General features: G+C 37.3%; 6 protein-coding genes and 1 long non-coding RNA gene across 10 annotated transcripts; 4 read left to right on the top strand and 3 right to left on the bottom strand.

Moving 5' to 3' along the window:
* Positions 1-23: 23 nt before the first annotated feature.
* On the top strand, positions 24-5,307 carry LOC135161175 (lysosomal alpha-mannosidase). Of its 2 annotated transcripts, none has more exons than XM_064118519.1 (8): positions 24-183; positions 270-372; positions 981-1,062; positions 1,295-1,480; positions 1,655-1,860; positions 2,248-2,384; positions 2,843-2,976; positions 3,133-5,307. In XM_064118519.1, the coding sequence occupies exons 1-8, from the start codon at positions 73-75 to the stop codon at positions 5,177-5,179; spliced, it is 3,006 nt and encodes a 1,001-aa protein (XP_063974589.1). In that variant the 5' UTR covers positions 24-72; the 3' UTR covers positions 5,180-5,307. The 2 variants fall into 2 exon arrangements, with proteins under 2 accessions (XP_063974589.1, XP_063974588.1); XM_064118518.1 differs by lacking the exon at positions 2,843-2,976 and adding an exon at positions 2,563-2,696.
* A 592-nt stretch (positions 5,308-5,899) lies between these two features.
* LOC135161193 (signal recognition particle receptor subunit beta) lies at positions 5,900-8,689 on the top strand. The gene is made up of 4 exons (XM_064118557.1): positions 5,900-6,071; positions 7,147-7,313; positions 7,632-7,771; positions 7,988-8,689. The coding sequence occupies exons 1-4, from the start codon at positions 5,981-5,983 to the stop codon at positions 8,322-8,324; spliced, it is 735 nt and encodes a 244-aa protein (XP_063974627.1). The 5' UTR covers positions 5,900-5,980; the 3' UTR covers positions 8,325-8,689.
* LOC135161197 (uncharacterized) lies at positions 8,249-9,476 on the bottom strand. The gene is made up of 2 exons (XR_010298714.1): positions 9,337-9,476; positions 8,249-8,280 (listed from the first exon to the last, which is right to left on the bottom strand). It is a non-coding gene; the product is annotated as an uncharacterized LOC135161197 (long non-coding RNA).
* LOC135161191 (pyridoxine/pyridoxamine 5'-phosphate oxidase) lies at positions 9,386-11,480 on the top strand. 3 transcript variants are annotated; one of them, XM_064118552.1, is made up of 6 exons: positions 9,386-9,510; positions 10,025-10,181; positions 10,455-10,554; positions 10,684-10,737; positions 10,840-11,039; positions 11,138-11,480. In XM_064118552.1, exons 1-6 carry the CDS (start codon positions 9,405-9,407, stop codon positions 11,301-11,303), a joined length of 783 nt encoding a protein of 260 aa, XP_063974622.1. In that variant the 5' UTR covers positions 9,386-9,404; the 3' UTR covers positions 11,304-11,480. The 3 variants fall into 3 exon arrangements, with proteins under 3 accessions (XP_063974622.1, XP_063974623.1, XP_063974624.1); XM_064118553.1 differs by having other exon boundaries at positions 9,478-9,614; XM_064118554.1 differs by lacking the exon at positions 9,386-9,510 and adding an exon at positions 9,685-9,824.
* On the bottom strand, positions 11,277-13,174 carry LOC135161189 (histidine protein methyltransferase 1 homolog). The gene is made up of 6 exons (XM_064118550.1): positions 13,016-13,174; positions 12,675-12,914; positions 12,156-12,316; positions 11,792-12,039; positions 11,499-11,614; positions 11,277-11,417 (listed from the first exon to the last, which is right to left on the bottom strand). Exons 1-6 carry the CDS (start codon positions 13,053-13,055, stop codon positions 11,374-11,376), a joined length of 849 nt encoding a protein of 282 aa, XP_063974620.1. The 5' UTR covers positions 13,056-13,174; the 3' UTR covers positions 11,277-11,373.
* Positions 13,175-14,463: 1,289 nt separating this feature from the next.
* LOC135161815 (uncharacterized) lies at positions 14,464-19,206 on the top strand. The gene is made up of 7 exons (XM_064119739.1): positions 14,464-14,783; positions 15,410-15,742; positions 16,400-16,685; positions 17,355-17,509; positions 17,926-18,089; positions 18,717-18,879; positions 19,025-19,206. Exons 1-7 carry the CDS (start codon positions 14,684-14,686, stop codon positions 19,204-19,206), a joined length of 1,383 nt encoding a protein of 460 aa, XP_063975809.1. The 5' UTR covers positions 14,464-14,683.
* Positions 19,207-22,065, bottom strand: LOC135161195 (uncharacterized). Its single transcript, XM_064118559.1, has 4 exons — positions 21,654-22,065; positions 21,191-21,333; positions 20,623-20,748; positions 19,207-20,282 (listed from the first exon to the last, which is right to left on the bottom strand). The coding sequence occupies exons 1-4, from the start codon at positions 21,703-21,705 to the stop codon at positions 20,163-20,165; spliced, it is 441 nt and encodes a 146-aa protein (XP_063974629.1). The 5' UTR covers positions 21,706-22,065; the 3' UTR covers positions 19,207-20,162.
* Positions 22,066-22,503: the final 438 nt, after the last annotated feature.

Raw genomic sequence — 22,503 nt, 5'->3', positions numbered from 1 at the left:
CAAGTATAAGAGGACGGGTTTCATTATCTCATTAGGTAGTATCGTCGTGCGGTCAGCAAATACCAGACGGTCATGTTCGGGCGCATACCGTGCGCCTTCATCGCAATCTCGTGTTTCTTGATTATTGTTCAGGCCGGGGTGTTCAAGAGGAGTTCAAATACAGCGCGAACCTGTGGCTACGAAGTGATTTTATTTCTCATGATTTTTTTTTGTCGTCATCACGAGATTATTTTGACGGTTTTTCATTTGGCGATTTTTGCTGGTTTTAGGGATGTCCGAGAACTAATCCGAAGAAACTTAATGTTCACTTGGTAGCGCATACACATGACGATGTCGGATGGTTAAAAACTGTCGATCAATATTTCTTCGGTGGTGAGATATATTTCAATTAACTCAATTCGCGGATTTAATTTACTACGCGAAGGAAAATTCCATCGAATTTCAGGTCAACTTGATTTGTAAATTCTTGTAAATTATTTTGTAAACAGAATTCAATTAGAATTTCGATTTTTTGTAGAATATTTTCCTTAGAAATTCCTGGACTCATTTTGTTAAATATTCTCAGGCGAAATATCAAATAACAAAGTTAAAAATTGAGGCAGTAATATTGTATAGATAATGAGAAGGCTATTAGCTGATTAATTATAATATTAGTTAGTTAATTAATTCATGAATTATTAAATTGCTGGATACATTTTTTTCTATAGAGAATTTTCCGTTTAGCATTAAAAATCGTGCAAATAAACTGTAGAATTGGTAATACTAATGATGAAGCTCGAAGCAAATAAATTAATTGGCTTTCGAACTAATTAATTCACAATAAAACATTCAAAATTACGTTTGATTAAAACATTTAAATATTCAATGCTTTAAAATGCCAGATTTGCACTGGCCCACTTGGCCTTAATTGTCCACTCATCAATACTATCATAAATTTTTTCATTTGCTGATTCATTAATATTTTCCACGAACTTGTGAAGGACGAAATGACATTCAAAAGGCAGGCGTCGAGTACATTCTCGATACAGTGGTGGACGCACTGCGAAAGGACCCTGACAGGAGGTGAACACCAGTTATACAGATATTATAATTGGACATGGGGGCAAAATAGTTCATCCGCGTGAAAAAAAAAATCTTTATTTTTTATTTTTATTTTTACACCCATTTTATAGGTTTATGATACGCCACAGCTCTTCGTTTATCCAGAAAAATCGTGCTGAATGGTCTATTTTGCCCCACCTTCCCTATCTAGTTTATTTAAATTAGGGTGAAGGGTTGAAATTTAATTTCTCAGATTCATTTATGTGGAGACCGCCTTTTTGTGGAAATGGTGGCTGCGACAGAATGAAAAAATCCGCGAGGAGGTGAGGACTCTTATCAATGAAGGCAGATTAGAGATCATCGGAGGTGCGTGGAGCATGAATGACGAGGCCACAACTCATTATCAGTCTATTGTTGATCAATCAACCTGGGGATTCAGGTGATCACTTCAATTTTATTCATGTTTTTTATTTTTAACAAACTCTTAGAGGAGTTTGAAACGGGCCATGACCCGAGGGCCTTCAGTTAAATTTTATTTATTTATCATCTAAAGATAATGGGTTTTCATTCACTACTTTAATGATTTGGTCTTCATGAATATTTATTATTTCAGGCGGTTGAACGATACGTTTGGGAAATGCGCTCGTCCGAAAATCGGGTGGCAGATCGATCCCTTCGGTCATTCACGCGAACAGGCCTCACTTTTCGCGCAATTTGGATTTGACGGAATGTTTTTTGGACGTCTTGATTGGCAGGATAAGGTGAAACGAATGACCGACAAATCCGCTGAATACATATGGAAAGCGAGCTCGAGTCTCGGTAAAAAAAAATTACAAAAAATAATTATTGTGATGATTCTAGAAACAGAAATGACTCCGATTTGGTTAAATTCCGACGACATTTTCCCAGAATTTTTTACAATACTTTCCAAAAGACCTTTCAAATTCTTCCAAATTTCTAGAACTGTTTGAATTTTAAGGATATTTTTTTGCAAATTTCCACAAAGTTTTTGATTCATTACAAAGAATGGAATAATTTCCCAAAAATTCCACAATTTAGTTGAGTTATCCGAATTATTTTTTCGGTTCATATATCCGCCGCCCCCCCCCCTCCTCCGTATTTCAAATGAAATATTTTATATTTTAAATTGTTATTGAAAAATTATTCCATCCGCTTGTCACTAACCGCGAAATATTTTTATTTAAGGTAAAAAGGCAGAGCTTTTTTCAGTCGCTCTCTTCAACAATTACAGTCCACCCCCGGGATTCTGCTTCGATATCCTGTGCCAGGACGATCCCCTCATCGACGACCCAGAGAGTCCCGATTACAACATCAAATCAAAGGTACATTCGCCCTTTTTCATCCCCCGTTATGATAATTGTTATTATCGTTGTTGTGTGAACTGCGCTTGTGCTTTGAATTTGTAATTTGTTCGTGAATCAGAGTCTGTGTGAAAGTGGAAAGTTCATAAAAGAATTCTCGAAAAACTCCATGGACTGATCAAAAATATTTCCTCACCAGCTCCAAACCTTTTACAATTATACACTGGACCAAAGAAGGCATTACAAATCGAATAACGTAATCCTGACAATGGGCGGTGATTTCACGTATCAACTGGCCGAACAGTATTTCATAAACTTGGACAGATTGATAAGGTACGAACCATCGATTAACGAACTGATTAGACTCTACAGGTGCTGATACTCATTGAGCAAATTACAAAGATTCAAAAAACGTTAATTTCCCAGATTTATTGCTATTAAAATGCAAAAGTGCAATTAAAAGCCATTATTTTCAACAGGTCGCTCTGTTCTTAGCTTTCTGTCAAGTTCAATCGAAAGCTTATGCCACAAATAACGTCATTCTCACAATGGGAGAAGATTTTAATTATCAAGACGCTCATATGTGGTTTACTAATCTGGATAAATTGATAAGGTAATTGATGTTTTGAATCTTTATAACGAGCATGAATGTCACTCTTTGCGCGCTATTTTTGAATTTCCCGCCTCGAATACGAGCAATCAGGCTTACGCATGACATTAGCCTATCTTCATATGAAATCCACGAAGCCCTTATTATTAATCCTCACAGATACACAAACGAGCTCTACGGTGACGAGGTGAACGTCTTCTACTCAACACCCTCGTGCTACCTAAAATCCGTGAACGAAGCTGGCAAGACCTTCCCCACGAAGAGCGACGATCTCTTCCCCTACAGCAGTGATCCCCACGCCTTCTGGACGGGCTACTTCACCTCGCGCCCCACCCTGAAGTACTACGAGCGTCTGGGAAATAACTTCCTCCAGGTCGCGAAGCAGCTCGCAGTCCTGACGAACGCAGGCGACAGTGAAGACCTCGAGAAATACCGGGAAGCGATGGGGGTGATGCAGCACCACGACGCGGTCACCGGAACGGAGAAGCAACAGGTCGCGGAGGACTACGCGCGACTCCTGACAGACGCCATAGTCCGGGGTGAGAAGATCGTCTCCGAGGCGATCGGCAAACTGTCAATCAGAGACAAGCCATCAGCAGCTCGTGATTTCAAGTCTTGCCTTCTGCTGAATGTGAGCTCTTGTCAACCTATCGAGGACTCCAAGACCTTCACCGTGACCCTGTACAATCCTCGAAGTCACCCGGTGTCGACGTACGTTCGGATACCGGTGAAGGGCGCCGGTTACATTGTCAAAGACTACATCGGAACGGAAATCGTGACGCAGCTGATTCCAGTTCCCACTCCTGTATCACAAACCCCTGGACGAACGAGCAAAGCCACGCGGGAGCTGGTGTTCAGGGCCCTGGAGGTCCCACCCCTCGGATACCAAACCTTCTTCATAACTGAGAAGGAAGGCGACGGCAGCTTCGACGAGGTCAGTCGTCCCGACTTCGTCTCCTCCATCGGCGGCGACCTCTACGACATCACCGTTGACTACGCTGGCGACGTTCACGTGCAGTGGAAGAAAATGGATCTGAAGGTCGTCCAGTCTTTCAAGTACTACCAAGGCGCCAAAGGAAACAACTCGGAGTTCAAGAACAGGGCGTCCGGGGCGTACATTTTCCGGCCGAACGGCTCCCTCCACGACTTCAACTACGCCGGATTGTACAAGTTCTACAAAGGCCCTCTCGTCGAGGAGTTGCACCTGACCGTCAACGGCTACGTCAGCCAAGTCGTCCGGATCTACAACGGCGAGGACAGAATTGAGTTCGACTGGGTCGTAGGGCCCATTCCCGTGGCGGATTCCATCGGAAAGGAGATTGTCAGCAAGTTCTCGAGTAATTTGGAGTCGAAAGGAGTGTTCTTCACGGACAGCAATGGACGGGAGATGCTGAAGAGGGTCAGAGACTTCAGGCCGACGTGGAAGCTCAATCTGAGTGAACCCATCGCCGGCAACTACTATCCTGTGACGGCGAAGATCTCGTTGAGAGATGAGGAGAAGCAGCTGAGGATGAGTGTTCTGAATGATAGGGCGCAGGGAGGGAGCAGCATGAGGAACGGAGAGCTGGAGGTCATGATACACCGGCGACTTCTGAATGATGACGCCTTCGGCGTCGGGGAGCCATTGAACGAACTGGCTTTCGGCAAGGGCCTTGTCGCCAGGGGGGTCCACTATCTCGTTGGAAGCAGCTTGATGAATCTTGATGCGGCGGCTTCCAAGGAGAAGTCCCTCGCCTTGTCGCTGGCTCTGAAGCCCTGGGTGCTGGTCACTCCGGTGGAGAATGTGACCTTCGGGCAGTGGCAGAGCCAGTACGTCATGCAGATGAAGGGACTCAGGAAGAGGCTTCCCCCGAATGTTCATATTCTGACCCTCGAACCGTGGAAGGGGGGTCAGGTTCTTCTGAGGCTCGAACATCTTTACGAAATCGGCGAGGCTGGACAGCTGTCCCAACCGGTGGAGGTCAACATAACCGATCTCTTTGCTGATTTTGACGTCGTCGCGGTCCGGGAAACCACCCTGGGAGGGAATCAGTGGATTGAGGACCAGGACCGTCTCCAGTGGACTAGTGAGACTAACGAGGTCCTTCCGGATTTGGAAGATTTTAAGGTACAAGTGGAGGTTCTAGATGGCGCTGTTAACGTCTTACTGAAGCCCATGGAAATTCGAACCTTCGTTGTTAGATTCAAATCTCCTCCGGGCTCTTGAAGGAGATATGGGAAGGGAACTGAAGGACGTGCGTCGTTTTCACTTGTACATGTTAAGAATTATAAAATGTAGAATAAAAATACAAATTTTCAGTTTTATATGAATAAAAAGTTTGATTTTCTTGATAATTTTTTAAAGAACTCAACTTGATTTTCCCATTTTTATGGGAAATAAAATAATCCTATCGTTTGTACTCGGTTTGTACGGAGCTTTGAATACTTTGTTAGTTTCACATTTAGTTTTAAAAAAATAATTGAAAATCAAAATAAATAGGGGCCTCTGTGTGTCACAGATGGAACCCTCATACCTACAGTGCATGTTTGGACGACGGTGCGTACAACAGTCCCATTAGTAAAATAGTTATATGACAAAATGCTTTCGCTCTTACTAATTCAATGAACCATGGAGCGCTAACTTACCGATTGCTATCAACTCCACTATCAATTGGTAATGAAAACACTGCGGCCATCTCGCGCCACATTTAATCGAGGACTCTGGCAACTATTATTCCATTAATAATTGTCCTTTACTGACAGAAAGTACCATTCTAAATGTTACTAATTAAAATAAATAACTCACCAGTCAACTTTCATGTCTTTTTTTGTAATTTTTTTGCGATTTTCGTACCTTTTTCATCTTAAAATCCCCTCCCCATCGCCGGGGACCATCTACTTTGTAGATTTCTCTTTTACCATTACCCAGCGTTCACTGGTGACCTCGTGGTACGTTTGTTTCGATGCCTCAGTCCACTTCACCGTCTGCAATTGTAAACATCTGGTAATAATAGTAAAGCATTGAAGAATGGAAAAACGAGCGGCGCCGCTATTGGAGGAGAATATTTCCCAATTATTTGGGATAATTGTGGCAATTTTTGCCATCGTTTTGACAATCGGTAATTATGTACTTTCCTTATTTTTCTGGATTTTTCGGAAGTAACCTCACCAAGTTTAGGTTCGGATATGATTGATTTTCGGGTCCAATAAGAAAACGTTGTCAAGTTCAACCCAAAATCTTGATTTTTTTGACAACTGCTAATCAGTAACGAAGTCGTAAAAATGATTTTAGTTTTTTCGGACTATTTACCAGTTTTTGATGAATAGCTCAAAATCTAGAGAAGATAGCAGCATTTTGGTCAGGCCCTTTTTTGGGCAGCGAATCGAGTGCTACAACTAATGTAGTTACACAAATTTCGCTATCCCCCTCAGATTCGGAGATATTACTGAAAAATTCGACGCAGAAATGAGGTAATTGACCTCGTTCTACCATTCCGAGTGTTAAATATTCATTTGGCAATGGAAAGATCCTCAATTTATGTTCGGGAAGGTGGTACAAAAATGTAGAGTGAGTTGTGGGACCTGGGAGAGATATAAGAAAATACGGAGACAATAGGAAAAGGATTCGGGAGATAATCAGGGAAAAGGTCTGAGATTTTATGGTGGAAAAGTCTAAAAGCGAACCATCTGCTGTTGGAATTTGTCTGGGATTCGCAACTAACAATTATCTAAAACGAAATATAGTTTTTAATAGATGTTCAATCAATTTCATATGAAATAACAATCGAATTCACGAAAAAAAATGGATTTTCCCAGTTAATTGGATATTAAATTAATTAAACACTGACAGTAAACCAATTACTGAATAATTGGACGAAAAATATCACATAAAAAATGAAATAGTCTCATCCATTCATAATTCCATAAATATATTTAATCTCAACATCAACATGTGCGTTTCCCCCAAAACCTATCTATCACACGACAAAATCTAAATAAATCGTATGTCATTGTACTTACAGTACGTATAATACATTATAAGAATGAGAAAGAAAAAATATCTACACAGTACATTATAATTATAAATGTAGTAAACGAATGGGTCCATCATACCTTCACAACACATGATAACATTATCACACTTTTAATAAAAAAATAAATGCTCGAGGACTTATCGATGAATTATCATTGCAGTTGTATTCATTGTATGGCGGAGAAAAAAAACCATTGGACGAAATGTACTCATCACAGGCCTCTGTGATGCTGGAAAAACACTCCTTTTCACAAGTTTGATTCATGAGATTCACTTCCCAACGTACACATCTGTAAAAGAAAATATCGTCGATATCCCCGTTAACCGCGTGAGTTGAATTGTGAAGATTACCTCTTAAATTCGAGAGTTTGATTTTTTTGTGTTCGAATGGGAGCATTGAGAATGCTCGAAGATGATCAAAAAGTACACTCGAGCAATTAAAAATTGAATGGAATTTTTTTTTCAATTATTTATGAGAATGAGAGCAATTAATCAAATCGACTGAATATCTGAAATAATATTCATTTGAATATTTCATTTGGAATCTGAATAAGTTACATATTTAAATGAATAAAAATTCTCCATTTGAAATGCTTCCACGCTAAATTCATTCGAATTCTCCAGAACAGTGTAATTTTTTTTCTAGATGCTCCTTAAAATAATTGACATCCCCGGCAACGAGAAATTGAGGTACAGAATTTTCGACCAATATAAATCGTCAGCCAGAGGTCTGGCCTTCGTTATTGACTCAGTAACTTTCCAGAAAGACATTCGTGATGTTGCAGAGTAAGTTGGTCCATAAAAATCAATTCCGTCGCTCTGTTTTAAATATTTATTTCTATTTATTCTACTATTTTTTTAACGGAATATCTATTTAAATTGAATTTTGTTATTTGTTTTCTTCTGTCAAATTTTAATTTTTATTGAGAAAAAAGTGAACAATTTTTTGGTAATTTTCTAAAGAGGTTTTTCTGGGATATTTAACTCATGATTTTTCTTCAGGTTCTTGTACACTTTGCTCTGTGACTCGATTGTCCACAAATCCTTCCCCGTCCTCGTTCTCTGCACTAAACAAGACCAAGCATTGGCGAAGAGTTGCACAGTCATCAAGAATCTCCTGGAGAAGGAAATGAATCTCGTTCGAGTGACGAAATCCAGTCAACTGGAAGCCACAGACGCATCTTCAAGGAATACATTCCTCGGTAAACGGGGAAAGGACTTTGAATTTGACGATGTTAGCGAACGAATTGAATTCGGTGAATGCAGTTCCTTCCACAAAACGCCCGGAGTCCCAGCTGAAAATGGACAGTTCTGGGATTGGCTCAAAAGAATTGTGTGAGGAGCAGAAAGACTCAGGACATGTGAAAAACTGCAGTGGATAAATTCAGAAATCAGTTCTACAAATCTCTGATCAAAAATGATTTTTTTCCACTTTTCGAATATTTTTAGACAATATTTTTACAGAAAGTTCGGATTTGTATGACGGGATAACTATTTCAAAAGGTGAATTTTCCACGATTTTCCGCCAAAAACTTGGTGACTGAGAATTAATGAAGTTTCATCTCTGAATTTTTATTCTAAAAATGGGAGAAGAGAATTCAAGGGAAAAATCTACTTCAGTGAAAAGAATGACAATTTTCTCTTAAGGTCCTGGGACTACCCAATTGTCAAAGTAATAAATAAATGGGATAAACAATAAAATAAGGAAGTCAGGGTGTTAATCGCAGTTCTTTCGGTGCTCCAGTGTTTCTCTTTTGGTCTTTCTGAGACTACCACGGGGATAAAAAGCCTTATCCCTGATGGTGAGCCTTCAGGCAATGGCCAGTGCCATCATAAGTCAAAAACAGTTTTGTAGCTCATTCAAAAATGTGCTTAATTGTTAACAAGTTCATCTCTAGGTTAGGTATCTCCCAAAACCCACTACCTCCCTCCCACTTAAACAATAGCATGTCCTGGAGCTCCTAGGTACGTCCGAAATGCCCATTCCCTTTCTCCCAGAGGATAAGAAAGGCCAAAAGGAATTTCCTAAAAAAAAAAGACAAAAAACACGAAACCACTTTCTTAGCAACAGTTTTCTAACCTCAAAATTCCGTTACATTTCCCAATCTTATCCCCCCGAACTCCCTAATCAGTATCTCAGTCGTTCGTTGTCTTCCGATCGCGAATGGTATTTATCGTTTTCCATGATAACCATCAACGATTACGTAATAAGTAGAGGAAATTCCAAAGCGTCAACGGCATATGTTCGAGACAGTGTAACAATTGACATTGTCTCCACGTCTCTGCGACAACGTGAGTATAATCCTCAAACATGGCGATTGTCCAAAATAATGATATCGAATGCAACTTACGCTTTTGATAATTTATCGAAGATGTTTTCATGAACTCATTGATCCTCAGCACGACGCACTAACACTGGATGACAGCGCGTATACGTTTATGGTCGACTGTCAAAGGTATAGGTTCAACAATCATGTCAACGACGAAGGCCTCGCCGAATGCTGCGTACAGCGTTGATCTGGGAGGTCAATAGTTCATATTTTCTAATGAAGGGGAATTTTTTTTTGTTCATTGGGTGATACGAATTAATAGACCATCTTCAGGTTTTCATCGACACTTTTGTACTGAGGTATGCGTCTGGGTGATTGAGGACATTGTCCATAACCTTCTGAAAGAGTTACTGCTAATCTATTGAACTAGTAAAACGTTCGGCCTTGATTTTGGTGAATATCTCGACATGTACAGGGAATGAAACACTTTTGACAAGGACTTTTTGCCATTTTTTGAGGGATTTTTCTTAGGGAAGAAATGAAAACATATTAAGACGAACTTAGAATCCGTGAGTGGACTGAATTCTATAGAAAATGTAGGAGAATAGATTGTGTATGAAAATCTAATTTTTATTTTCATCTGAGCATCTGTATGGAATCAGCTGATAAATAAATAGGATGACTAAGTAAAGAATGACAGGCTCATGTTAGACAAAGCGACAAGCTTTCAAAAGAAGATCTTAACGGATTGAATGAAATTTTTCTTCAGGTATGAGGATCAAATACAAAGATAAGTCTGAGACTTTTACTGAGGATCAACTGGAATGCAAGGAACCCATTGGCCAATTCAAGGCCTGGTTCGATGCTGTATGTAAATTACCCACCATTCAGGAACCTAATGCTATGGTTGTGGCAACCGCTACGAGGTACATCCACTGGAAAAGATTATTTCAACACAAAATAAATTTTTTCGAATCTCGTGAATTCGAAAAAAAAAATATCCTGCATTTCTATTGGCTTTTTGATGAACATTGTTTTGAAAATTTTCACAGTTCTATTGATTTATTTCCGTAGAATAATCTCCAGTCGGTATTCCCTGTCCGCCAGTTCAATTTCAATTTCTCTCAATTTGCCAATAAATGTTTTAATATTAATTAAATCCCACCCATTAATTAAATAATTCCCTGCATTTATTCTAGAGATGGAATTCCCTCGGCGAGACCAGTTCTTCTGAAAGGTTTCAGCACCGAAGGTTTTAAGTTCTACACAAATTACAAGAGCCGAAAGGGTCGTGAGTTGGTGGGTAAATTTTAACGAATCCCATACACTCTAAACGAGCTTTACAATTTCTCAATAAATACCACAAATAAATCCATCGATCTATTAACACTTCGAAGATTAAAATGACTCTCTAAATGAATATTCCAGGCAGACAATCCCAATGCAGCTCTGGTATTTCATTGGGAGCCTCTGAGACGAACGGTAACATTATTATTTAATTTCATTGTTAAAATATTCAGTTTTATGTGACAGAATCAAATACTAGACGAAGAGGGCGTTTTTTATATTTAAATTGACGTTAAGGTGCGGATTGAAGGGAGGGTCGAGAAGACCTCTGAGGAAGACTCGGATATCTACTTCTCGTCGAGACCATTCCCCAGCCAGATTGGCGCACACGCGAGTAAACAGAGTGCACCAATTGCCGGACGCGATACGTTGATGATCAAGGAGAGAGAATTGCTGGCACAGTTCCCAGAGGGCAAAGTACCCAGACCTCCCTGCTGGTATGTTGGATGTTTTTTGTGGAAATGTTAAACAACTAAAAAAATTTTTTTTAATTTCTAATTTTTAATTCATTTTAAGGCAATTTTTTATATTTTAGGGGCGGGTTCATCGTCATTCCAAAATCTGTGGAATTTTGGCAGGGCCAGAGTGATCGTCTTCATGACAGAATTCGCTTTCGTCGACCAGAACCCAACGAAAAAATTGACAATATATTGGTCCATCAGGGGGAAAACGGATGGGTCTTTGAGAGACTCTCTCCTTGACTCTAATGTTCATTTAGTGAATATTTGTTATTAGTTAAATTTATTTATTTGTACGGCCCATAACCAGCAGTCATTGCTTCAGTCTCGTTAACTTCAGTATCTCTCGTTGTAGGCCTAAAAAAATTTACTGGTGTTGGGAATTAAAGAGTTTAGGGGGGTTATTGAAGAATATCAAAAGTGAAATATTATTTTTACCCTGTTCACTGGTCCAGACAGTTTCAGCAACAAATTCACCATCTTGAGAGACTAAAGTCTCAAACTGACGCATGCCTCCACCAACTCCGAAGTAGTAAGTTTTTCCAGCTACATACCTGTTAGAAATGAACAGAATTTACGAGTTATAAGTCTAGACTGTTTTCCCGGATTTTCTGGGAAAAAGGGAAAACTGTCTAGATAATGGTCGGAAAGGAGTAGATCTGGGCTTTAAATCAAAACTATTTCCTATATGAAAAGATTTTCCCACTGATAAAGAAAAAATGCATATTTACCCGACCCCATCCGCTTTCAGACACTTCTTGAACACTTGATACAGCTTCTCATGATTGTCGGAATTATAAATAGTCTCGCTGCTCACTATCACATCGTACTTTCCATCACGCGAAGACTTCTCGGAAAATAAATCCGTAAAAGCCGCCCAATCTCCGGAAAAAAACTTGCACTTTTTCTCAAGTGACTCTTGAGCTGTGGAATTTAGTAGAACGTTTGGAATCGTCACTAGATGAATCACCTCGGAATTCTAAAACAACAGAAATACAGACTCTCAACCGAATTTCAGAACTTCTTAATTAGTAATGAATTTAAATGAATTTTGAATAAATTATCACGCAATTGTGCTGAGAAACTGATACGCACGTAATCCTGAAAATCAACGACAGCTCCTTTCAATAAAGTGATGATCCCAAGAACACCTGCACCGCATCCTAGATCGAGGACTTTTTTGCTCTTCAAATCGATTTGTTGAGCGATTAAATACTGACTCAAATCATTCGTGCATTCCCAGATTTTTAAACCACCTATAAATTGTTTCCATATTTATTTATTATTAATTAAATAACCAGGGATCACAGAAAAACATGATCTGAACAATTTTTTATGCATAAAAATATTCCCTGGAAAATTATGATGCGTCGAAATATCGTCTGAGGAAATATCACTCGCTAAAATATTAATTTATTTCTTTGTTATGAAAAACAGTCACATTTTAGTGTTCACCGAGAACATGAACATTGAAATGTGCTATTATTCAGTGCCATATAAAGAATTATTCAGCATTATTGTTATCCCAATAATTTGTTCATTATATTATATTATATCATATCGCGGATCCTTATCAATTATCTCAATTTTATTAATTGATCTGCTTTATCTTACCTTCATAAATTGCGGGAAGTAAATCCGAATGTTGCGTTTCAGCTTTGATAATATTTTCATGTTCGTCACTGTAGAGATTGAAGGCCACATTATCCGAACGTATGAGCTTCAAGTGAACATCACCGAATGTCGCATTAATCCTCTCATCTGCCTCCGGGAATTTGGAAATTTCTTCGTCCGATATTTGAATTTCCTCGGCCGGGAACCAATCGAGTTTCGCGCTCTCGTTGTTTCCCGCGTCTGAAACAATAATTGTGTTGTTTGGCGGCAAATAGTTGGTTAACCTTAAAATCGAGGGAACTTTAATTTTTTTGCTTTTTCGATTGATGGATTCGAGATACCTTGGGTTGAATGATCGTCGGAAAATCCGAATTTGAACATTTTTAAGCTCAATGAATTTTTGTTTTATGAGGGCGATAAACTTTGGGAGAACCGGAAACTCTCGGATAAACAAATACTGGCCTTCGCACGTGGCTTTCAACACTGATAAAGTAGAAATCTACACAAATCTCTCTGTCATTCGCGTATCGTTTGATAATTTTTATTTGTGATTTTGCTTCAGATTCTTTTTTGGTTTGAAATTGTTTACCACAAATTAAAATGTTAGTTTATCACTTGGAATCCATTAATTTATTCATAATTAATAAATTCTAATTACCATGATAATTCACTAATTATTTATATAATTAATCATTCAGTAATTACCTGAGTTCTACCAAAACTCGCGCAAACAACAAAAACATCATCATAATTATGAAACTCCTAAAAATTCATGAAGTTTATCTCTGTATGAATATGTAAATCTTCCGTTCGTCTTTAACGAGCGAAATTATGTCCCATCGAAAATTCGCGAATATTAAGTAGATAAAAAAGGCAATAGAATTTCCAGAAAATTGGCACAACAAAGTGATTATTCCCTCGTGCATTATAAAAAAATTGAGAAAATTAGAAAATTTACTTGGAGAACATTTATGTCAATTTCAAATCAGACAGAGAATCTCATTTGACCAGTCGGAATAAAATTGATTATTTTCACTTCTTCCTTTCGCGATCGAAAATTCCATTGTTATGATGCCGCAATTATTCCCTAACAACAGGAAGTAACTAAATGTGACCTCGAACGTTAATTTTCCGAGTACTCGGAATACTCATATTCCTTAACTACTATTACTCTCGAGTAATATTTCATTTTTCCTGCAATCGTGATTGCAAACTCAGCACTATTTTATTTATTTGTAATGTAAATAATTTCTCCATTAAATTACGATTTTTAATAACAGGAGAATAATTTCACAATTAATTAATTTATTATAAACAACCATTTATTAATTGATCAATTGGTAATGATACGAAAAAAATCTGATCCACTCGCTGGGTGATTAATAAAAAAATAATTATCGGACAATTGCGTAAAAAATGTTTTTGCAAAAACCAATCGATTTACAATAAAATTCCAATTTCCCGTTAAAATAATAATTGTAAATCCAATGGCTCCATTATTTTTCATCACAAATAGCACAATGGTTTTCTCAGGAGGACCGAAAGGAAGAAAAAAATTAGAGAAAAAATAATAGAATTTTTTAACAATTCTAAGCAATTTATAATCTAATCATAAAAATTCTTATTTTCCTAACTGATAAGATGATAACTCACATCAAGGGTCTCCCCGTCGGTAGCTGGCCAAACCAATCAATCTCATTTATCATCCCATTGACTTTTTCCTCCATTTATTTTCCTACAGTAGCATTATTTATTCCCCCACGAAAAAGAAAACAAAAATTGTCAGTAGGACGCGGAAATCACAGCCACAAACAACTGCATCGTTACGGTGAATTCCTCGGTCGGGACGGGACTGAAAGACTACACGTGTTCGAGTCCGAGTTGCAGAGTGGGAGTTGAACAGCCAAATCGCAGCTCTGGGACTTCCCTGTGCAATCGCAATAATTTTTGCTTAAATACACAAGCGCTTGGGTGGTAGCTCAGTATTGAACAACTGTTGTGATACCACCATGAGAACCACAGTCTCAATTCTTCTGGAGATATCGATCATTTTGCTCATGCAAAAGGTGGCAGAGAGTCTTCCGGTTGATCCAAAAATAATCAATGCTGGTATTTATTCATTTGTCATTCGACAACCCATTGTGAGAGGAAAAAAAATTGAGGAATTTTCGTGAATTCCATTTGTTTGAAAATCAGGAGAGAAAGGGACGAATTTAATATCAATTTGGAAGATTTTTTGCCGATTTTTGATTGAACATTTCATTAATCATTGGGGGCAATAGATTAGAGATAAATTTTTCGATTTTTTACTACTGAATTTTTTGTTTTACTATTAAATTGGTGGGAAACATTTAGGAGTTTGTTTTGCTGAGTCGAGGTAGGAAATAATTAACAGCGATAAGGAAATATTTTTATTGAGCATTTGATAAATGAGAGAAGGGAATCAATTGGACAGAATTTGGTGATTTTTTGCAGTTGAATTTTCTTGTTCATTATAAAGCGAATCAGTTAAAATTCACCAGTTTTTTCTCAATCATTTATTGAACATCCAATCAACAATTAAGGGCAAGAGATCGGGCAAAATTATCAGAGTTTATGAAGCTTATTTTTTTAAGGTAAAATTGAGCCACATTTCAACTTTTCAATTGGCATAATTTCCAAAAAATTGTCCCTGATATTTCCAAAAACTCAGATCCTTATGTTCCTTAACTGAACCGATTTTCTGTCACTTGTAGGACCCATTTGTCCGAGAATAATATCCCGAAATGAGTGGAAAGCGAGGAACGTGAGCGGTTACGAACTCCTGTGGACGTCCCCAACCCCTTACGTGGTGGTTCATCACGGGGGGATCCTCAACTACTGCTACGATCAGCCGGAATGTTCGGCTGTGGTGCGATCCTATCAGGACCTCCACATAGACAAGAATCACTGGATAGACATTGGCTATCAATTCGTCATAGGAGAGGACAGCAACGTCTACGAGGGCCGAGGGTGGGACTACATCGGGGCGCACGCACCGGGATATAATTCCCAGAGCATTGGAATATCAATCATCGGCGATTTCTCTCGTATGTGAATTTAATTTAATTTTTTTCCTCTGCGATCCGGCGATTGGTCAACGCGCGGAAATACGTGTCGCATTCCGTGCGCAACGTTGTCGAATCCACTCTACAGCGAACGAGACGTTTTGCGGGTCTCCGGCAACGTCGCCCCGTGGGTGCTCTCATTTTGCGCGGGAAAAAGTCATTCACGTGTTAGAAATATGTTTATTCCTTAGGAATTAAAAAAAAAATTGGGTTCTGACGGTGCTATAATTTCTTAGAGACTTTAATTGAAAGAGTAAATTTTTTAAATATTTTTTCGATCAACCAATCATACCATTTCGTGAAAAACAACGCGGGGAATCGAGGACTCATGAAAAACGATTTATGAATGTGAAAGTTCGTTGATTTTTGTATTAAATAATTTTTTGTTGGTCTTTCTCTGATTCTACTATTTTTGTATAAAACATTTTACAGTTTTTTCCACAAAAAAACTTTCAAATCGGTTCCCAGAGAATTGCAATTTTATAAATAACAAATAATGTTGTTTATAAGAATTGTCTCCCCACGCAATAATTAAGTGAATTATCAATTTATTTACACACAATCATTAACAAATATATAAATAAATGCATAAAAATCGAGAACATTTTGTTTCTAATTGCAAATACTTTGTTTTTGCAGATTTCCTCCCGAACGACGGAGCACTCAAAGCCTTAAATGATCTAATAGCGTGTGGAGTATCATTAGGCAAAATAAGTCCAGATTACCGAGTAATAGGTCATCGTCAAGTGCGCGATACCGTATGTCCCGGGGAGACATTTTACAAATACGTCATGAAGATGCCGAGGTGGACGGCACATCCCGTACCGGTTTGCATGTCCAACTGCACTTCAACCGCAAGTAGTCACAGTCCTGATGGGCCCAGACCCACGTCCAATGATAGCAACAATGTTGTGACACCTACATAGTTAATGAACTTCAGAAACTCTTTTCTGAGTTAAACCATAAACATGTCATAATTATTCATGACTGAGTTGAGTGACGATGATAATGTGTCATAGCCCATCAGGATGATGTGTCAGAAATCATGTGATCAAATAATTCACTGGTAATTACTTGTTTTCGTGAGAGAATAAATGACGGTGATATTTAAAAAATGAGAGACTTTGTTGTGTTGCATTAATAAAATATTTGCATTTTTTACGTTGAAAATAGTATTTAATAAAATAAGAAATCCATAAAACTGAGAATAATTTTTGTAACGGAAAAAATAAAAATGTAAATTAAAAAAACAATTAAAGATTTGAAAATTCATTTGTGTTGCGTTAATGAACTATTGAGGACCTTCACAACAGTCAAAAATATATAAAAGAGATTCAAAAATTTATCATTGAAGAAAACATTTCGGTGTCAGAAAACGTTGGAGATTTGCCATCTTTTTCTGAATCTTTTATCGATCAATATTAATTAACACGTGATTAAATGAAATTGATTAATCATCGACTTTTAATTTCCTGCGGTTCTATACCGAGTATTGATTAGCGATATCGCGTAGTTTCTCTGTGACACTTAAAGCCTGATCGGGTGTATTGGTGTCATGAGATAAAATAATGAAGGGGAGTCCCGCGTGACTCGATATATCGAGATATATCGCGGTGACTATTATTGTTGGTGAAGTGGCCGAAAAGCGGGTAGTGTATCGCTCTTCAGCGAAGATGAAGGTTCTTGTGGCAATATTTTCGGTGAATCTTCTTTTAACAGTATGGATTTGCCCAACAGCAGGACGCATCGGTATTTATCCATGAATTTGTTGAATATATTTGCATTAGCTTTAGTGCATTTTTTTTGTAAAATGATCATAAATATACTCGCCATAAAAATCTTTAGGCACAAAAAAATATATTGCACACATTTGTTATTTAATTTGTGCAAAAAAGCCAAGTGAAAAATTTTCTAGAATTTTCTATAATTTCTATCGGATATCTATAGACTTTTTGTCGGCTTTAATTGTTTACTTGACCTTGAATTCGATAATAATTCTCACAAAAATTCTATATAAATCCAAAAGAAGTTTTATAAAAATTCTAAAATTCCCATAAGAATCACCAGAAAATTATTTATTATTCCGCATTACGTGAACACCTCCGTCATTTAACGCGATATTTTTCTCTTACGGTAACATTGACGAAAAAATTCTCTCCGTACAGATTATCCAACGATCATAAGCAGATCACGATGGGGTGCAAAGCCCCCCAAGACCACACCTGAAAGACTTGAAATTAATCCACCCCCATTCGTTGTGATCCACCACTCCGACACCGACAGCTGCACGTCCCAAGCGATATGTCAAGCTCGCGTTCGTTCATTCCAGGTAATTAATCACAGTCAAAATAAAAAATAATGGAGCAGTTTGTCAATAAAAATTCATAAAGCCCCTGACGTGAACTACTCGATTTATCCGAGATCATTCATAAAAGTATCGTTTTCTCAATCTTTAAAAACATCTACACATCTTTATAAATAAATAATCAACAATTTTCACCTATACATTAATTTTATCTATATAATAACGACCGGTGATATTAATCCTGATAATGACATTAATTTTCATATTCACATAGATCTGTCTATAATTTTTCTGTTCTATAGATCGATAGTGGAAAATTAATTTTTCCATTTTTCTCTTTTACTGAATATTCCCTCATGATTTTTTCTAAACGAACCTCTATAATATTTTCATAAATAAGGAGCTATAGCTATAGCTATTGAATACTCAAGTGGAAAAAGAGGTCGTGGAAACCATGTACTCACTGAAAATGAATTTGTGTACGTCTGAACCGATTGCCCTCGGTGGCTTAGTAGCTCCTAGTTACAAGTGAGCCAGGGGCAAATGTCACGATAATAGTAGTCGTCAGAGACTTCGTCAATTGATGCGGTGGAGCGATACTACGTCAACACCGAATTTTACCTCTATGCAAAATACGTTATTGTATTCCAGAATTACCATATGGACCATAATGGCTGGGACGACATTGGCTATAATTTCCTCGTAGGGGAGGATGGAAATGTCTACGAGGGACGTGGTTGGGGAATCAGAGGAGCACATTCACCGAATTATAACGTGAAGAGTTTGGGAATTTGTTTCATTGGGAATTTTCAATGTGAGTTAACCAAAGAAATATATTACATAAAATATATTGCTATAGGAATATAACGTAATATAATTCCCAGGAAACAATTAATAAAATACTAGATAAAATACAAAACCATTAATAATCAACTTTAACAAAAAATATGGTATTTCAGCTCGGAGCCCTCAGCCTGCGGCTGTCAACGCTACCATTGATCTTCTAGCATTCGGCGTTGCCAATGGAAAACTTAAAAGTGACTACACTGTATTAGGACATCGTCAAACAAAGTCCACAACCTGTCCTGGTGATAAACTGTACTCTCTGATTCAAACTTGGCCGAATTGGAAAAGATTATGATTTTGTTTGAAAAAATATTTTACCCATCTCATGTATTTTTAAACAGAACTAATGTCGGTTACCACCTCAACTATTTTATACGTAATCAAGGGTATTGCAACTAAGTATAAAGAGGTACTGATTTTCAGCAAATAGCGTTTATTATCTAGCAACCTAAGTACCTTAGTTCTTACATATTTTCAAAAAGCGAATATTCAATGGCTCTTAGCCTCTATCTACGATTTCTCGAATAAATATTCTAATCCGAAGTCTCCTATCTACAATTTTATAAATGAATTTCATTAAATGGAGTACAGGACAGAACATCCCTTAGAAGATAAGTATTTTCGACGAATAATATGTACCCCTGTAACACCCGGAGCATCATCACTCCTATCCTGACCACTCTAGAAGATACTTCTCTAGAATATAGTACTCAGTTGTAACGTGGGTCACTTTTGAAAAATTGTAATACTTTCATTCAAATAAAAGAAGTTTTAGAAAGTAAATTATTTCAGTTGTGGAAAACACTAGTGAACAGAATAAAATATTTTTTCTTTCTCACAGAACATGAAATTCCATTTGTTTCTCTCATTCTAAATATTTTATTGATCGGCTTCGGTGTAACAAGCACTCGTAGCACACGTGATAAAGATATTTAGAAAAATAAAAATGTAAACAAGGCTTTTTATGACATTTCGAGCCAACGCAACGATAAACAAAGTGGTAATTGCTCCCATTACAGACTTTCCTGGTCAGAAACTAAAGTAAAGATGAAGATACGACAATGTCGGGGAACTTCGGAATACAGTTATGGTTTATAGGATAAATCGACAGCTCTTTCCTGTTCACACGGAAAATTATCCAAGTCGTGTTAATGCATGCGATCTAATTGCGTAGAACTGATGGCATTCGTTTATTCTTTCGATAATTATGTGACACAGGAATAATTAATTATGACGGTCGGAGCGGGGAATTTATAAATAAACTGTAACCGGTCGATTCACTGCGATATCGTAACTGTCACTCTCGCTCCTGACGCAGATGTCGACTTGGGAGAAACGTTGGTCCTTCAAATCTATTCCGTAGTCCCGTACCTGTTGAGGAAGTTGGAAGTGGATATTACGTTGTTGCCATTTTATTTGAGTTGTGAAAAATGGAAAATAGGAATTGCTGATTTAATTTTCATTCTCATTTGAATTTTATGAGGAATTCAATGGATTACTTCCAGGCTTTTATTGCAAGTTCTATGAAAATGAATAAAAATTTATTTGTTTAGTCTGTTAATTTTTTTTTAGCAAAAATTTTGGGAAAATTGTAATTTTCAACGAATTTTCATGAAGTTTCCCTAAAATGGAACCTTTGATGGAACTCTGAAAAAGTATGGAATTTTTCATTTATATAATTATATAGAATTATAGCCAAATAAATTTCTACCTCGATTGGAATTTGTCGGCCGAAATGTTCATTCAATTCTGGAATGCACAGACGAGTGCCATATGAAATTTCAGGCACCATATCCATAGCTGCTGTCACGTATTCACACCGTCCGTCCATGAAATCCTAGTTATCATAAAAGTATCCAGATGTTAAATAATAAATTACCCTAATTTTAATCGAAAACATAACCCAGACAAAATCAGCACTGCAGTGGTAAACCGTGACAAGTCACTTTTTACTTTCCCCCAGTCTTTCATGAATATCTCCAAATCGTCGAGATATTATTTAAAAAACAACTCAGAGGTAAATTAATTTAATTTTCCTTCCTCCACTCGGTTAAATCGCACTTCTCGGTCCCAAAGGGACTAAAATATCGTGTGCCCCACAGGACGATAATATTTTCCAACTCATTTAGTTATCAACTCACACGAGTCAGAAAATACTTTACACCCCAGGAGCGCAATATCTTGTTTTAGTATTTTGCTACTGAAATAGTATAAACAATCACTCTCGAAACGATCATCGAGGAAACCTCGCCCTACATTTATCAAAGTGGAAAACATACCTGTAGATTTCTCAGTTTTTTTCCTCTCATGTCCAGATAATCGTATTCATTATCACTCTCGTAATCAGGAAAATATGCAGTCAGTGAAACATTATAGTGAGGATGACCGACGCATTTTAAATCCGATCTATTTAAATTTCTTTCTGTAGAAGAAAATAATTACCCAATTACCTCTTAAAATAATGAATACATAATTATATAAATTATTTCCCAATATAATTAATACAATCACCCCCAATACAACACAATTAATCATAATTAATCAACTCAAAAATAGTCCCTCTAATGATTTTTGTATTGATTCATCGTATTATTTTATTCAAGACGACCATTAGGTCAGGAACACAACGATCCCCCGGTCGTAAATTATTAAAAATTAACGAATGGTTACAAAAATAGTTGCAAGACATTTTTTCAATTCCCAAGTATCACAACTCTTCAATTTAATAAATAAATCACGTACCATTGGCATTGACAAAAATAAAACCCGTTAAAAATAACAAGTACAGTTCCATATTCGCCTTCTGTCCAGTTCACGACTGAACAACTGCCCTCAACAATTCCGAAATATCATGCACCCGACGGAGCTGACGTACCCAAAAATGACATTTCGTAACGCAGAATAAGTGGATTAAAGTACCGACCCTCAATGAAAAGTGACGAAATAAAAATATTATTGACGAATCGGTGGAATTTAACGATCATGTGACACACTTCGTCGGACCTTAGGCTGTAGTTGTGTATGGAATGGGGTCAATGAATTATTCGTTCGATTTGTCCAATGTCGCCCTCATGAAGAGGTCGGTTAATGTGTGGATTATAGATAATAATAGTTTTATAATTATAAGATAGCTTGAGTACTCCTTTGGAGACGTCTTCAAGATCGTAATAGGAAGGGTTCCGATTAAAAAAATAATGATAATAACATCTTGCCTCAAACGTTGATGAAATGTAATGAAAGTTAATTATCTGACATTCGTATGGACGACAGAATTTAAGAAAAAAATCGAATGCGGTTCATTTTTTAAAATTTAATTCTGTAGATTAATATTCGAATAATAAGTTGAATAAAAAAATATATTCTATAGGGCAACACCTGTCTATAGACAGTGCAATGGTTCTATAGAATTTTCCATAGCTCTATAGATCTATAGACGTTATTATGTCTGAATAAGTCTATAGCATTTGATAAACTGCTTTTCTTATAGAAGCTCCAAGTAAAATCCACCAAAAATAAATAGATAATTCAATAGAAATCCTATAAAACTGACCAGCGAAACCTCTAAATTTTCCTAATAATTTTTTTACGACCG

This window comes from Diachasmimorpha longicaudata, chromosome 4 (genome assembly GCF_034640455.1).
Source record: "Diachasmimorpha longicaudata isolate KC_UGA_2023 chromosome 4, iyDiaLong2, whole genome shotgun sequence".
Taxonomy (NCBI): Eukaryota; Metazoa; Arthropoda; class Insecta; order Hymenoptera; family Braconidae; genus Diachasmimorpha; species Diachasmimorpha longicaudata.
The sequence above is the reverse complement of the archived record's forward strand: the minus strand, read 5'-3'. Positions and strand labels throughout refer to the sequence as shown.

Coding starts and splice junctions, on each gene's coding strand:
- LOC135161175 (XM_064118519.1), top strand. CDS start 73: ATGTTCGGGCGCATACCGTGCGCCTTCATCGCAATCTCGTGTTTCTTG. Junction 373..980: donor CGATCAATATTTCTTCGGTG/GTGAGATATATT, acceptor GAACTTGTGAAG/GACGAAATGACATTCAAAAG. Junction 1,063..1,294: donor CGAAAGGACCCTGACAGGAG/GTGAACACCAGT, acceptor TTAATTTCTCAG/ATTCATTTATGTGGAGACCG.
- LOC135161189 (XM_064118550.1), bottom strand. CDS start 13,055: ATGTTCAAATTCGGATTTTCCGACGATCATTCAACCCAAG. Junction 12,915..13,015: donor CGACGATCATTCAACCCAAG/GTATCTCGAATC, acceptor TTATTGTTTCAG/ACGCGGGAAACAACGAGAGC. Junction 12,040..12,155: donor TCGTTGATTTTCAGGATTAC/GTGCGTATCAGT, acceptor CTGTTGTTTTAG/AATTCCGAGGTGATTCATCT.
- LOC135161195 (XM_064118559.1), bottom strand. CDS start 21,705: ATGGAACTGTACTTGTTATTTTTAACGGGTTTTATTTTTGTCAATGCC. Junction 20,749..21,190: donor AAAAACTGAGAAATCTACAG/GTATGTTTTCCA, acceptor TATGATAACTAG/GATTTCATGGACGGACGGTG. Junction 20,283..20,622: donor GCCGACAAATTCCAATCGAG/GTAGAAATTTAT, acceptor CTTCCTCAACAG/GTACGGGACTACGGAATAGA.
- LOC135161193 (XM_064118557.1), top strand. CDS start 5,981: ATGGAAAAACGAGCGGCGCCGCTATTGGAGGAGAATATTTCCCAATTA. Junction 7,314..7,631: donor TCGATATCCCCGTTAACCGC/GTGAGTTGAATT, acceptor TTTTTTTTCTAG/ATGCTCCTTAAAATAATTGA. Junction 7,772..7,987: donor GACATTCGTGATGTTGCAGA/GTAAGTTGGTCC, acceptor ATTTTTCTTCAG/GTTCTTGTACACTTTGCTCT.
- LOC135161815 (XM_064119739.1), top strand. CDS start 14,684: ATGAGAACCACAGTCTCAATTCTTCTGGAGATATCGATCATTTTGCTC. Junction 16,686..17,354: donor AATGTTGTGACACCTACATA/GTTAATGAACTT, acceptor CGCGTGACTCGA/TATATCGAGATATATCGCGG. Junction 17,510..17,925: donor CCCAACAGCAGGACGCATCG/GTATTTATCCAT, acceptor CTCTCCGTACAG/ATTATCCAACGATCATAAGC.
- LOC135161191 (XM_064118552.1), top strand. CDS start 9,405: ATGACAGCGCGTATACGTTTATGGTCGACTGTCAAAGGTATAGGTTCA. Junction 10,555..10,683: donor GCCGAAAGGGTCGTGAGTTG/GTGGGTAAATTT, acceptor TGAATATTCCAG/GCAGACAATCCCAATGCAGC. Junction 10,738..10,839: donor GGGAGCCTCTGAGACGAACG/GTAACATTATTA, acceptor ATTGACGTTAAG/GTGCGGATTGAAGGGAGGGT.